Consider the following 15,930-nt stretch of genomic DNA (forward strand, 5'->3'; position numbering starts at 1 on the left):
GCCGGTTTGGGTCGGCCATGTCGGTTTTTTGGTCTAACATGCTCACCTCTAAAATGGACCCGAGGTTGGGTCAACAAATCTGGACAATGTTGTGATTCCCATGGGCAAATGAGGTATGGGTCTGAGGCGAACGAGAATCTGAGGAGGCAGGATATGAGGATGAGTAGCAGATTTGCGGCATATCTGGGCAGAGGAGAACTTGCAAAACAACGTTGTTACTAGACACAAACAAATCTGAGTGAATCTGAAAAATTAAACATAGATGAACCATTGACCACAGATGAGTAGATCCGTACGAAACCACAGATGAAGCACATACAACACAATCCACTAATGACGGTCGCAAACCACAAACGGCGATTGGGAGCCACAAATGATGCTGACAAACACCCACGACAGACTATGAAACAAACAGAAATAGACACCCATCAGTCCGAACCATGAGCAACGATCGCCCATTGGGTATGTACGGCTGGAAAAACCCATGAACGAAATCGAAGGTTGAAACACGATGGAAAACAGAGGTTCCACGAGTTTCAGGCTTAAACCATAGCGAAAGAAAACCTTCAAATGTCAATGATAATGTCAACGAATCTAAGCGGTAGTCAGACAGCGACTTTAGGAGGAAGATAAGATACAAAACCCTAGATGTATGGCTTTGATACCATGATAACTTTGTATAATATTGAATAATCAAATATTGTAGAATGAAGAATACATAGGTAAATATACACAAAATATAGAATGATTAAGAAAAGTCTAAGTCTATCCTCAAAAGTAGCCTACTAAGAATAGATTAAAACTCATAATATTCATAAATTGTAATACCTTTGAATTACAAAATCATCCAATACACATAAAACTTCTCCCGGCCGTCTCTCTCTGATCTCTTTCTTCTTCTATGTCTCGTTCTCCCTCTTCTCTTATTCCCACTTTTTTCTTTCCAACTTATGTTCACAACATTCTTGTTTTTCTTCTCTTAATATCTTCCTGATTCTACTTCCCTCTCTCCTTTCTCTCATCATGGTTCGAGTACCACAACTCAAAATCTTAAAAAAAAACTTTGTGTAATCTAAATTGAAGTCAAGAGAGAATTTTCTGATAAAGATCAAATAAATGATTGTGTTTCAATATGTTGATCTCGAAAATTTAGACAAATAAATCAATTTTTGTTCAATTTTGGTAACCTAAACTAAAATTGATGGTCTTTCTAAGTTTAAACTTATACCATTTCGTCTTTCGAGAACACTAAAAGTCAAAATGCTTTAAATTTTTGTTTAGTTTATAAATATGATTCGAGAAAACACAAATAAGTGTATGAAAATATGTGGACATTTGTGTAAAACAAACTTGTATCAAGGGAGATATAACTAAAATACGATCTTAGTGCACAATAATTGCACTATACAATTCCAAACTGTACAATGCAATCCAAGATCACAAAATATGAAAACACTAGAAGTTCAAACTTTCTATTGAGAAATTATTTAACTATTAAGATCCCGTTTAGTAACCATTTGATTTTTTTTTTTTTTAATTAAGACTATTTCATCAACATTTTTTTTATCATCATTTGTATTTTTCTTAATTATAATAGTTGAATTCTTAACAAATTCTAAGAACAAAAACAATTTTTGAAAATTACTTTTTTTAGTTCTAAAAAATTAGTTTGATTTTTTTAAATCATTGATGAAAAATAGATAATAATGGAAGAAACTTGGAGGTAGAAAGAGTATCTATATATTTAATTTTTCAAAACAAAAATGAAAAAATAAAATAATTACCAAAAAGAGCCTAAGCATTTTTAATTCAATTTTTAAATGGACAAATTCCAACTTTTAACTTTATGATCACATGTTTGTTTTAACTGGTATGCTTTGACAAGAGGACTTGACAAATAATTTTTTTTTGTGAATAATACCTCGTTTAGTTGAATGCAATGAAATTAATATTTAGCATTAACAACATAATACCATTAGAAAAGAATAAACTTTGAACATCGTTTCATCATCTTATAACTTAATAGACAAAAGTTAATACCGTAAACGATAAAAATCAAACTCTACCGATATTGAAACAAATAGATTGAAAAGAATGGAAGAATATAATATTTAGGCGACATTCCCTCAGAAAAAAAAATGTGAATAAAATTGGTGTGACCCATTATATTCTCATCTAAGGTGTTTATCCAGTGAAGATGAAAATAAAATGTGAAATTCATCCCAAATCTAAGAATGCCATTTCGAATTCCATCGAAACATGTGATGAATCTTATTCCCTAAAAGCCCTTAGAAGAGGACTAATTTAAACGTCACGAGCATTTTAGCAACAAAAATAGAAAATTTGTATTTTAGTACTTTTTCATTTACTAAAATAACCTAATTAGAGGTTGGATCCCACCCCATATATTATTTTTTTAAAAAAAAAAATCAATTCCTTTCCAATTTGTTTTCATTCTAATCCATGTCCATCCTTTTTGGATTGGGCTCTTAATAAAGTCTTTTGTGCTTGGTCTAAGAGATAGTTAAAAGTAGTCAATAAGAACGTAGTCAATAAGAACGTAGCTCAACTGACATAACGTTGATATTATTAACCTCATGGTCTGAACTTCAGTCCCACCCCACACTTTATTTACAACATATTTTCAAAAAAAAATGTTAAAAGTAAATGGGTCACCTCATTTAACACATTAATTGTAGCAACTAACCCAAATTATCACCCATATTCAATATAATTTATCAACTTAGTTAATAGGAAGTTGTACTCTTTAAAAAAGAGAAAAAGAAAAAGAAAGATACATCCAACGCCTCAAAATGAAAATGTGATAAAATTATGCATTACCTAAGTTTTTTCTCTCCTTTTATTTCTTTTTTAGAGAGATTATATAAAGTTTAGCCAAATAAAAACAAAACGAAAATTCGCTACTACCTGTAACAACATCATTTTGCATTTCAATACATATATAAATAATATATTATATTATGTTAATTCTTTTTGTTTTCCCTTAATACAATCATAAGAGTTACACAACTCCACAAAATACAGTAAACGATTGCAGTATGTGAATTGCTAAAATCCTATACAAAAAAAGATACCCATTGCCCTTTTTCTTTTTCTTCATTTTCTTTTATATTATATATATATATATTTTATGAACTACCTCTTCTTCTTTTGATATGTTCATCTGGAAAATTCCCCCCAAAAACAGAACAGATTTGATTCACCAATCTCTTTAATCCATTTCCACACCCACCCCTAAATTTAATATTTACAGAGAATCTTGGGAAAAAAAAACCTTGCATGTTCTTCCAAATTGAAAGATTCCAACTCTTCCCTATCTGATTCTGATACTGTTATAATAATAATCATGAAAAAAGCAGAAGAAATCTTGGTTGTAATGGCGCCAAAATGGAATCAGAGACGAACCTTTTGTTTTTCTTTGTTCCTTTCAAAGAAATTGCCACCGCCAATGGTTTGATTTACTTGAGGAGCTCCGAGATCCAACCGACATCCAGACCTCCGCCGCCGCTGTAATTGTCCTGATCACCGCAGCCGACGCCGACGGAGTTCTCCTTCCTCAATTTCTCTAACATTTTTGCACGAAGATCTCTTCCAGATTCCACTCGCTCCATCGCCGGTTCCTCTCCGCAACCTAGGTCCCAGAAATCGAGATATCGGATACTTGGACGAGTCGGAGTATCTGGAAGGCTAGATAAACCGGATCGAGTGGATTCCTTTGGAGATCCGAAGACAGGAGATCCGACTTGAACATTCCATGAGGAAGAAGGAGATTGTACCTTACAGAATTCCTTATTGAGCTGTAAACTTCGCAGTGATGCAACCATTTCGTTGATCGAACTTGTTGCGTGAGGTCGATTTAGTGATTTAATCATCGGTGATTGAGGTGGAGACTCGATTCGAGGAGATACTGGCGGCGATGTTCCTGGAGAAGACAAATAGGGCATTTGCTTTGCACAGGCCTCAATTGCTTGTCGGAGAGGCGATCCGTCGTATGAAGGGATGGAATTCGTACTCCGAGGGCTTTGTTGAGGCAAAACCCTAAGTTGCTCCGGCGTATGAGCGAAGAAACAAACTCTTCTCCGGCAACTCGTCCCATCCTTGCATGGCTGAGTCCGATAACGAGCCGGATGAAGCCAGCACTCGAAAACTCCATGAGCAAACTCACACGCATCTCCTTTCATACAGCTCCCTTTCCGAAAATCCGCACACGCCGTACCTGAATAGTAATACCTCCTCGGATCTCTCCGGCGAGCCTTCTCGCCGGGATGAGCAAACGGACACTCAGTCCAGTCGTGCGATCTTCCTCTCGTACACTTCTTAATCTTGAACTCATACATTCGAAACTGATCGGAGGAGTACGCATCCACCAGAGAATCCAACTCCCGACCTGAAACATCAAAATCCGAGTCCATCTCCGCCTCATTAGACGGAAGATACCGCTTCAGCATCGCTAATGCTTCCTGCAGATAATAAGGAGAGTATCCGCCGCTGGAACATCCGTCGCACTTGACGGAACCGCTGCTGCCACCGCTCCCCGGCGAATGACTGTACACATCCATCGCCGAATCCTCCAGAAACGTCCATGGTGGAATCTGAACCGTTGGATTCGGGCGTTTGGGCTGCTCGCCGACGATCATTTTTGCCTTTTTGGCTTGCTTTGTTTTTTTCTTCTTTAGCTTCTGTTCCTCCTTGGGGGAGAAGAAGGAGATTGTTGGCTAATCCACCGGCACGGTCGCTTCATTTATAATAAATAAATAAATAATTTAAAAAAAAAAAAAAAAACACATGAACTAAGAAACTAACCGTAGTTAGTTTCTGCCTAACCTTGGTTAGGTTTAAACTTACCTATATACTGAGATAGAACATATCTCTTTTATGTTGTTTTTTTTCACCGCGGTTAAACCGTACAGGAGGAAACGCCTTAACGACATCGTTTTCTTTGAAGTTAAGACAACGGCTTATAGTATCTCCACGTGTCAAAGGCTAATGATTTTGTTCTGCAAAGGTGGGCCAAGGATATGACGTGGCGCGATACAATTCGAACTAAATAACGTATTGTGTATCTTTTTTTTACCCGCTTGATGGGTAATTGTTGGGGATTCTTTTCAAATTTATAACCATAATCACACGTTAGATAGAGGTTAAGTATTCAATTTAATTATTTTCTTTTTTAAAATAATTTCATTTTTAATTTGTTTTCAGTTCTTTTAAGTTAGATATAACATTAATAAAACTAAACCACCTCATTAAGAAGTTTAACTATTTGGTTAATTAATTTATACTATTTGAGATTCTAGTTTCTTATCTATATACAATGATTGTAAAAGTAAGAGATCGAATATTAGATTTTGAGAAAGTGTGTCAATTACCGTTGAACTAAGTTTACTTTGATAAATATGATTTTTATATTAATTGTTTTGTTTTGTTTTGTTTTGTGTAAATATATAGTTAAGTTAAATAAAAATATAATTATTGAAGAAGATTTGAAAAAATTTTGAAAATAAATTTTAGTATATGATCTAACATTATGGGTCTTTCTTTTGTAGTAATTTTATTTTAGATGGAAATAATTAATCATGAGACTCATAGTTTACACTACAAACAATTTTTTTAGCATGTTTAAAATCTTATATGAAGTTGATCAACTAAACTAACCTAAAGTTGGAGTTAATATGTGTATAGTAAAAATTAAAATATTTATAAATGAAATTTTTTTGTGTTTATAAGTTAAATATTGTCAAGTGATTAATTATGTATTTATGAGAAGAATAGACTTTAGTTTTCACTTTACATTCGATCATTAAGATTGATTTGACATAAAAATAATGTAATCAATAAAAATGTAATGAGATACAATAAGTCGTTTGTTGATTATAATTAAACCAATGAAATAGCTTATTTTACATTAAATTGAAACAAACTTTTCTTTGTACTAAAAATAGGGAATGAGAATAACTCCAATTTCAAAACATCTCACTAAATATGTTTCAAAAGCACCATTATACTTGAAAACCCATTCCCATAAAAAGTAATAAATCAAAAAAGTCAAATTAAAAATAACAAAAACTTTAATAAAGGGCCTTCGACCACAATCTACTTTCAATAAATACATCCCTATATTTCTCTTGGAAATTGTTGCAAAATAGAATCTCCTTCCATACAATATTAAATATAAATTAAATTAAATCCATCCTCTTTTTTTTTTTTTACTATTCACCTCTTTACCTTTTTTTTTTTTCAACCGTATCAATATCTATGGATATCTAGTTTTTGGGATTTTCAAAGAGAGAAACTTTTTGTTTCCCTTTATGCCCCCTTTGAATTTGACCTAAATTCTAAAGCAATTGATGGACAGCCAACAAATCTCTTTGAAAAACAATTCTAATTCGACGTTTAGTCCCCATAAAAAAAATAATAATAAAAATCACTTTTAATCCTTAATTTTTTTTTTAAATATGAAAGTAACGATTTAGTTTCTAATTTTTTATTTATAACGATTTAATCTATTATTTTTAATTTTATAACAATTTAGTTTCTAAACTTTATTATTGTAATGATTTAGTCCCATCGAAGAAATTAATGTAAAAATTTAATGATATTTCTTATATAAATAAATAATAAACTAATTAGATGTTGGGTTTTATATCCTAAAACTCGTGGTTTGTAAACAATAAAGATGTTTTGCTTATTAGAAATCCAATAAACCTAAAAGTCCCTTGACTATTACATGAGTACTTGAATTTTATGTGGAGACATAGAAGTGGATCAGGTTCGAGTAAATAGTCAAAATAATCTATGGTATATGAATAAGATTTGGTGTCTTATTATGGTAATACTATTGGATGCGACCTACCCTGTAGTTGTTACAAAGAGTTTTAAAGTGATACAAACAAAATGATCCTAATTTATACATGTTGTGACATGAAGAATGAGGGCTTGTACAAAATCAGACCACGAAATAAGTTACTCTTACTTTATAACGTTGTTTATTGTTTAAGACTGACCATTTCAGAGCGATGACCTAGGTAACTTTACCTTAATCCTGAGCTAACTATGAACTCCTGTTTATTCGAGATTATCCTTAGATTTGTACAGGTGAGAGTTGACTCAACAACATCAGCCCAATAAACTCCCATTTTCAGTGGTAAGATCGGATAGATAGTTGGGGACATAGGATGCAAGAAGAAATTCACTCCTATCCGCTGTTAGTGATGGTAGAAAGGTTGTTCTTTTAAGTGTTGATTATAGGTATTGAACAAGGGGCCCCACCCTCTCATGGGCCCGAGAGAGACTCGGTTTGTTGATTGGATCACAAATCAATTGTTTATTAGAGGATCAGTGAGACTTAAGTAACAGGAACAAGAGGTAATCTCGAGGGTAAAACAAATATTTGATCCAGCCGTTATTACGAACAATCTGTGAAGGGTTAACTTACTAATCATGGTTATATCGAGTGGACATAATATATCTACAGTGGGGAGAGTTCAACTATGGGCTTTAGTAGAGTGACCCATTAGTTAACGAATAGGATTAATTCGGTCTAATGAGTTTAGCCAATTAATCTCGGATTGTTGGAGGCCATGATTGTAGGTCCGCAAGGTCCCCTACTAGCTCGTAAATGGATTAGCTTTAGAGTAGCGTGATAAGTTAATTTAAAACGTTCAAATTAGAATTAAAGAAATTAGTAATTATATGAGATATAATTACACTTTAATTTTAGAATTAAACGGAATTGGATAATTAATATTTAAATATGAAATAAATATATGTGTGTGGATTTGTATAAAATTAATTTAATATTTGACATTAAATTAATTAGAATTATTTAAATTATTTAAATAATAATTTATTAATTTTATTATAAATTTTAATCTTGTAGAATTAATAATATTTTCAATTTTATAAGTAAAAATTGATTTTGGAAATTGATTTTGGAAAAATTGAAAAAAGTTAAAAAACACATAAATGGAATTTCGTTTTTTCTATTACACCTCCATAGTTGCTCACACAAAACCCATAAACTTTGGCTTCAATTACTCCAAGCATGAGTTGCATCTTATGCAACCATCTTCTTTGCATAATAGTCTACAATATATTGAGAAGATTTGAGTGAAATTGAAGCAAGGCAATTGATAGTATTTTGCTGGAAATTTACGTTGAAAAAGGAGTTCTTCAAATGGTTGCTGCTGTGAGTTATTCTCCAAGTTCCCTTAATTCAAGTTTATTTTGAGTCTCACAACTCAATCTAGAGCTCCAAGAGGATAGTGGGAAGATCTTGAGGTGGTTTACAACGAGATTTTGAGAATTTTGCAGTTGGAAATTGAGCTTTGAAGAATTTATACAAAGGTATGAATTGAAACCCAAGAGCATGCTTTAGTTTGTGCCAAAATTAATGAATTGGAGCGCTTATTGATCCTTGTTACTTCCGCTGCTTGCTGATACAATCCAACATTAGTGACTCAATCTTTTTATAAAATACAAAGTCTACATCATACAATAATAAAATTGACATCAAATTTTGATGAATTTTATCACGTAAGGGACTAAATTGTTACAAAAAATATAAGAACTAAATTGTTACATACTAAAGTCCACTGACTAAATTGTTACAAAATTTAAAATATAAAGACTAAATTATTATAAACCAAAGTTCAAGAACTAAAATGTTACCTTCAAAGTTTAGGGATCAAAAGTGTGTTTCAAAAAAAAAAAAAAATCAACTCGTATCAAACAACCAGAGTTTTCATATTAATTATAAGTTAAATTACAAGTTTAATTTATGAATTTTGAACTTTTTTATATATACTTAAATTTGATAAATGTATAGGTCAATAACTTTTATTTTGTATCTAATAGGTCTTCAGTATATTGAATATTTTAAAAAAATCAAGTTGTTCTATTAATACAAATTTGAATTTTATGTCTATTGAACTTTAAATTTTTTATTTTGTGTCTAGTAGATATGTAAATTTTAATAAATATTAAATAGATGAATGACCTATCAATCAGAAATCGAAAAATAATTTGACCGGACAAACGTATACCTTTTCTATATTTTAACTCCTATTCATTTTCTTAGCTATTTAACAAATATCATAATATTAATAAATAAAACTGAACTGTGAACAATAATTAAATTAGAAGTTTTTAATGCAGATAAATAAAACGTGAAAGATAATTCAAAATTGCCATGTTGGTCATAACATTATCTCAATGCTTATATGGGTTGGTCTCTTAATCTTGTGATGGAAAGAATTGTTTTTATTAATTGGTAGATCCTTGGGACCCAAGAACTTGTATGTAAAGAGTAAATCTGTTTATTATTTTTAAATTATTAAGGACATGAGACACAAAATAACATTTTTTTATAAAAAGATATTATTTATTGTAAAAACTGTAAGGACTTCTTCTTCTTTGTTTGGTTGAAAAATCTTGACAATTTTCAGTCTCAATCCTATCACATTTTGATTGAGAACATGTGCTCAGATTATGATATAGTTGTTAGTGTTTGTTTGGTAATTTATTGGTTTTTAATTTTTAAAAACCTAACATGGGTTTGGATTGATTTTTTAAGTATTTAAATAAAAATATTTATAAGTAAAAAAATACTTACAACCACTTAAAAAGTTAATTCAAACAGACTTTAATCTATTTCCTCCTAATTTTTCATGATAGATTACGATTTTCTTTTTTTTTTAGAATATGTAATATTATTATACAACAATAAAGGGATCCCACAGTCCGAGATCAATGCATCAAAGCAACAAAACACCAAAGCACAAATAAAGACAATGCAACCAAACCAAAACAAAGCCAACAATATAAGACCAGAACAAAACCAACATAAAAATGCAAACTCGCAATCCACCATGGAGAAAACTAGAGAAAAGAACCCAAAACCCTACAAATAAGGGACAACAGCAAAACAAAGAACCACAAAAAGTTAAAAAAGAAAAAACATCCGCAAACATACTAGATAAGACCAAGAAGATCAATCGTGCAGCATGAGCACGAACCGTAGAGACCATAAGGTGAACCAGAGCAGACACCAACATCGGTCGATCTCCATGCAGCCGTTGATTACGCTCCTGCCAGATGTAGTATATGGAAGAAACACAAAACAACTTACTACGCACCTCCTTTATCCGACCCCACTCAGCACAACCAACTCAACTCTACATCCCAATCCGCCACTCGATGCGATAAACCCAACTGACGCAACACACCAGACCACACCTCTCTTCCAAACACACACTAAAAAAATAAATGATCCTGCGACTCCACACCTCTTCACACAGAAGACACCGCTTTGACAATACATCTCAACTCCTCAACTAATCCCGGTTCCCAATCTGTCCTCACAGCTAACCACGCACAGAAAAAGTAAGGGGAAATCCAACATTTTCCAGTAGCAAAATCCGATCTAGCCATTAATAGAATTCACTTCTTTTGATGTAATAATATTTTTCATTTTAAGTAATAAATAATCATTTTTTTGTACAAGAAAGGAGAAAAAAATAGTGATGAATGAGAGGGGTAAATATGGCATAAAGTGATTCAAAAAAAATGAAGGGAATTAGGTACTGTAGTGTACAGATGGCAATTTTTGGGAAATGCCATTTGCCTGTCTGTCCTTCAAAGAAAAATTGGAATTTCTCCACTTCTATTTTAGCAGCTTTATATTTACCTTTAAAAAAAATAGTAAAATTAAAGAATTATCCTCTTCTTTTTGTTTTTATCCACACATGGAGACAATGCAAGTAAAATATAAAACATTTAAAACTATCTTTGGTAATTTTCATATTTCTTTTACTTTTAACCATCCTTAGATTTTAAAATGTTCCTTTTACACAATTATATTTTGAATGTTTCTTCTTAAGTTTAACTTCTTTTTAATTTCTAAACTACATGTAGAAAAATATGTATAAGTATATCATTATTAAAATTTTAAGCCAAATAGACTAAATAATCTACGTTTCTTTAAATGAATAATTTTCAAACTTAATTGTTGATATTTTAAATTTGTTGGATGTATTAAAAAAATTCAATTAAGTAATTAAAATTTTTTTTTTTGACCATTTATGTATCATACAATTATTATTTTGCATGTCAAGTAGAATAAAATAATTTTATTCATTTGGCAAGCAAATTTTATTAACGTACATATTAGATGTTAGATTTCGAGTACCACACTAGAATAGTACATTCAAATGTTCATGTACGTTGGAATAACTATATTTTAATGTCGTGTCATTTTTTAAAAAACAACTGGCTACATCAATTTTATGGTAACCAAACTTTTTTAAAATTACTAAAATTTTAAATACATAAATATTCAAACTAAAATTACTTAAAAGAATATGAATCATTTACATACATGACTAGCCAACTTATTATTATTAACTCGATCTCGTTTGGAAGTTCAACAATGGCTTATTAGGTGTGGCTTCACATATTTGTTGAAGTAAAATATATACTCATTGCCCATTGGGCTAAAAAAACAATATTGTCTTTACTGGAAATTTTTTTTTAAAAAAACTCAAATAAAAAGGAAATAAATGCTAGGGATTTCAAGGATTGCCACCAAGAAAAAAAATCCTCTTCATTTATACTAATAAAGTGAGAAAAAAAATAAATAATGAAGGTTCTAATCGATGTCACGTGCCATCTTTGAAGTATGCCTTTTCTCGAGTTTGGAGTTAAAATTTATGAATTGGCAATCTAGATACCATGCGATTTGTAATATAGAATGGTTACTAGAAATAAATTCGTGTATTTAATGAGAAAATTTTGGTCACGTGGTATGCCTTTAGTTAGTCAAACAAGACTAGCCCCTTTTTATTTATTATTTAGAATGTTGGGACCTTCTCACACGTAAATGAATAGTTGATGAAGAGTTCACGTCATTATTGAAAATTGGTATTATTAAACTTTAATAACTCATATTCATTTTAATAATTCATTTTAAAATTTAATGTGATTTTTTTATATAAAATAATATACTTGATGAAGTGTTATTGAAGGAATTTAGTTTAAGAGACAATTCCACATGATAAAATAGCTCAAACACCTCAATTAATAACCAAAGTTATTAGGAATGCTGTGTTGTATTATCTTTTGAGTATCACTTTTTTCTTTTTAATTTAACAATTCATTTTGATATAAGAAAACAGTTTTTTCTTTTAGTTGTTTTAAAATTTAAGACAAATATCAATTTATATCCTTAAATTTTAGAAGTTGTATCAATTTAAATCTTAAACTAATAATTGCATCAATTTAAACATCTAACTTTTGAGATTGTATCAATTTATACCACGAATTAATAATTGTACCAATTTAAATATTAAAATTTAATAAGTATATCAATTTAAATTCTGAATTTTCTTAAGCATGTCAGCTTAAATTCTGAACTTTCGTAAGTATATCAATTTATACCTTTCTTTAGATTTAATTTGAAAAATATCATGCAAAACAATATTAATTTTTTCAATGAAACTTATAAAGTGTTATAAATGAATCGATTTAAAACTTTTGTTAGGATTATATTTGAAAAATGCCAATGTATGAATTCTTATACATGTGTAGATTTCTACAAACGTTGATTTAATGAGATTGAGATTATAATTTGAATGGATAATTTCAAATAAATTTCAATTGAGAGTCTAAATTGATTCGATTATGTAAGTTTAAAGATTTAATTGATAAAGTTATAAGTTTCACATGAGGTTTGTCCAACTAGAATATAGTCGACGACTTAAATTGACACGATTATAAAAGTTGATAGTTTAAATTAATAAACTTATGAAAGTTCATAATTTAAATTGATATAATGATCCGTTAGAGTTTAAATTAATACAACCTGCAAAGTTCCAAATTTAAATTGATACGATTATTAATTTATGATTTGATTGATATTCGTCCAAAAACTTAGACCTTGTTTGGAAATCATTTTTTTAAAAAAATCAATATTATTTCAAAGTTCAAATTTATTTATTTGTTATCTACTTTTTACTAATGGTTTAAAAAACCAAGCCAAATTTTGAGAACTAAAAAAGATAGCTTTCAAAAAGTTATTTTTATTTTTGTAGTTTAGATAAGAATTCAATCATTATATATAAAAAAATATGTAGATTGTAAAAAAATGTAGATATTATAGACTTCCTATTTTAATTTTTAAAAAAATATATTTTTAATTTTTGAATTAGCTTTATAAGTCGACTGGACTTGGGGTATGTGACCAGCAAAAACTTTGCCCATATCATGTCGACAGGAGGTGAATCATGAGATAGACAATAATTCTAAAGACAGTGTCATATTCATCCTCGGAATATATATATATATATATTTAAAGAAAAACTTGTAAAATAATAATAGTCAAATTACAGCTTTTTTCTGGTCTAAAGCATGCATTGACTGAAGTATGCCATATTTCTAAATTTTTTATTTTATACTTGGTAGGTCATAAAATTACAGTTTTGTAATTAGTAGATATTGGATAGTATTCGACACTTTTAAACTAACATATCTAGGAACAAAATAATTGTGTCTTTATAGATTTATAGATACTCGGAGATTTATTACGCACAAAAATCAGTAGTTCATGGATTTATTATAAATTTTTTAAAATTCATGGACCTATGAAACACAATTTTGATAGTTATTTAAGCTTTATACTTTATTATAATAATAGAAGATTGACCAAATACAACTTTTTTTCGTCACTGCATTGCTAGCATGTCAAAGAATAAGTTAAATTTTACCGAAATTGATTTAATAATAATTATAATTTTCATGAATAAAAAAATATGTGAATGTATATTAACAAATTTATAGTAAAAATGTTAATAGATAACAATTTTTTTTTTTTAATGCACAATAAACTAACAGTGAGATTAAATTTAAGATTTATTGAATGTACAGATATTAAAATTTGACAGTTAAAATTAAATAGATTTTAAAATACATGAACAAAAATAATATTTTTACCAAAGAGAAATCATTTCATTTGTTCAAAAATTAAAATGGCAAGTTATTATTTAAATAAATAAACAAATAAAAAGGTTAAACAACTTTTTGGTTTTTTGTTTAATTTCAGTCCATGTATTTTCAATTATCTAATTTTGGTGCTTGCACTTTAATAAACTAAAAATTTAGTCCACAAAGTCAGTTTATTGATGATTTTTTTTTTAAAAAAATTGCTATTTGTTAATATTTTATTGTAAGTTAAAATATATTCAAATTTATATTTCTTTGCATGACACTTATTACTGTTTAACTAATTTTGATAAAAATTAATTGTAAGAGACTAAATTAAAGATTTATTAAAAATAAGAGAATTAAAATTGGAGAGTTGAACGTATAAAGACTAATGTTCTGTTTTGTGGCCATTTCGTTTTTTTGTTTTGATTTTTGAAAATTATATCTATGTCCTCTAATTTCTTATAATGATTTGCATATGTAATGATTTGCATATGTCTTAAGTACAATGGTTGAATTTTTAGTCAAATTCTAAAAAAAAAAAATTTTTTTAAATTTTTTTTTTAGTTTTCAAAATTTAACTTGATTTTTTAAATTATTAGTAAAATAAATAATAAATGAAAAAATTTAAGGACGGAAGTAATTTCTGTAGCTTAATTTTAAAAAATAAAAATAAAAAAATTAAATAGTTCTCGTAAAGGACCTAAAATTAAATTTAACAATCTTCAAAATAAAGGGATAAAAAGGTAATTTAACCGTAGAAATTACTTTGTTTTAAATATATTTCTGAAAACATTAGGATTAATAATGATGATATGGTAGATTAGGGAGTGGGTGGGCACCAGTAACGACAGTACAAAAACGGCGGAGGAGTGTGGGAGAGAGATAGATAGAGGGACACGTGGCGAAATATGAGGGGGTCGATGAATTAAAGGAGCAAGGGAACATGGCGACAAAAGAAAGGGGAAGTGCAGACCGTACAAGAAATGTTCATACAATTCTATACGGTCACTTTTTTTGTAAGGCCACAATTCGTCTGGTTCTTATCCATTAAAATGTGGCCGTACACGTATCATTTTGTCGTCTTCCTTCGCTACACGACCTTATCTTAAAAACTTACCGTACACCTTACCTCTTACTATCTGCCACGTGTTTTCCAATCCCTCTTCCTGGAGATTCCCATTTCTATCTCGGATTTTTTTCCACTGATAATTATAAATTTTGAGCACAACTGTGAAAACAAAACAAGAAACTTTAAAGCTAGGTAATTCTAATTCTTTGATTAAAATAGAGTAAATTCTAAAACATTTGTATGTTTTAGTTGTATCTATAATTTTAGATCTGAAGTTTTAAAATGCATAATTATATTAAATAAATATAAAAATAGTTGAAGATGGAAGGTTGCTGGGAATTTTTCGAGTCTTTTGACTTCCTTTTTCTTTTGTATTTGTATTTAATGAATGAATAAATGCTACAACCCTATTTCCTCTATACAAAGCTTGCCCTAGTTTGTTACAATAGTAATAATACAAGGAATGAGAATAATACACATGGCATTACTTGATAGGTGAATGGCAAAACCAATTCTTAATTAAATTGTGACTCACCTCCCTCTTCTTCCACCTTTGCTTTCCCTTTTCCATTTCTAATTTCTTCTCTAACATCCCTCCTCAAACTGAAGGGCACTTCAAGTACTCCTAGTTTGGTTCGTAATGTAAGTGTGTGTTGTTGAATGGCTATGTGAGGCAGCCAGCAAGTTGGTCGGCCGATGATACATAGAGAATATTGATATTTCCTTTTAGAACATGGTCTCTGATGAAGTGAAGATCAATTTCGATATGTTTGGTTCGAGAATGAAACACCGGATTTGCAGCTAAGGCTCATGCTCCTAGATTGTCACACCATATGGTTGGTTTAGTGTTTGACTGTAAC

General features: G+C 29.9%; 1 protein-coding gene across 1 annotated transcript; it reads right to left on the minus strand.

Annotated features, from left to right (window-relative positions):
* Positions 1-2,958: 2,958 nt before the first annotated feature.
* Positions 2,959-4,859, minus strand: LOC120080366 (zinc finger CCCH domain-containing protein 20-like). Its single transcript, XM_039035009.2, has one exon. It carries the CDS (start codon positions 4,656-4,658, stop codon positions 3,480-3,482), a length of 1,179 nt encoding a protein of 392 aa, XP_038890937.1. The 5' UTR covers positions 4,659-4,859; the 3' UTR covers positions 2,959-3,479.
* Positions 4,860-15,930: the final 11,071 nt, after the last annotated feature.

The sequence above is a fragment of the Benincasa hispida genome, chromosome 6 (genome assembly GCF_027475165.1).
Source record: "Benincasa hispida cultivar pf3 chromosome 6, pf3_genome.v1.1, whole genome shotgun sequence".
In the NCBI taxonomy this organism is placed as follows: Eukaryota; Viridiplantae; Streptophyta; class Magnoliopsida; order Cucurbitales; family Cucurbitaceae; genus Benincasa; species Benincasa hispida.

What these genes read in the sequence shown, in the direction of transcription:
- LOC120080366 (XM_039035009.2), bottom strand. Translation starts at nt 4,658, where the DNA reads ATGATCGTCGGCGAGCAGCCCAAACGCCCGAATCCAACGGTTCAGATT.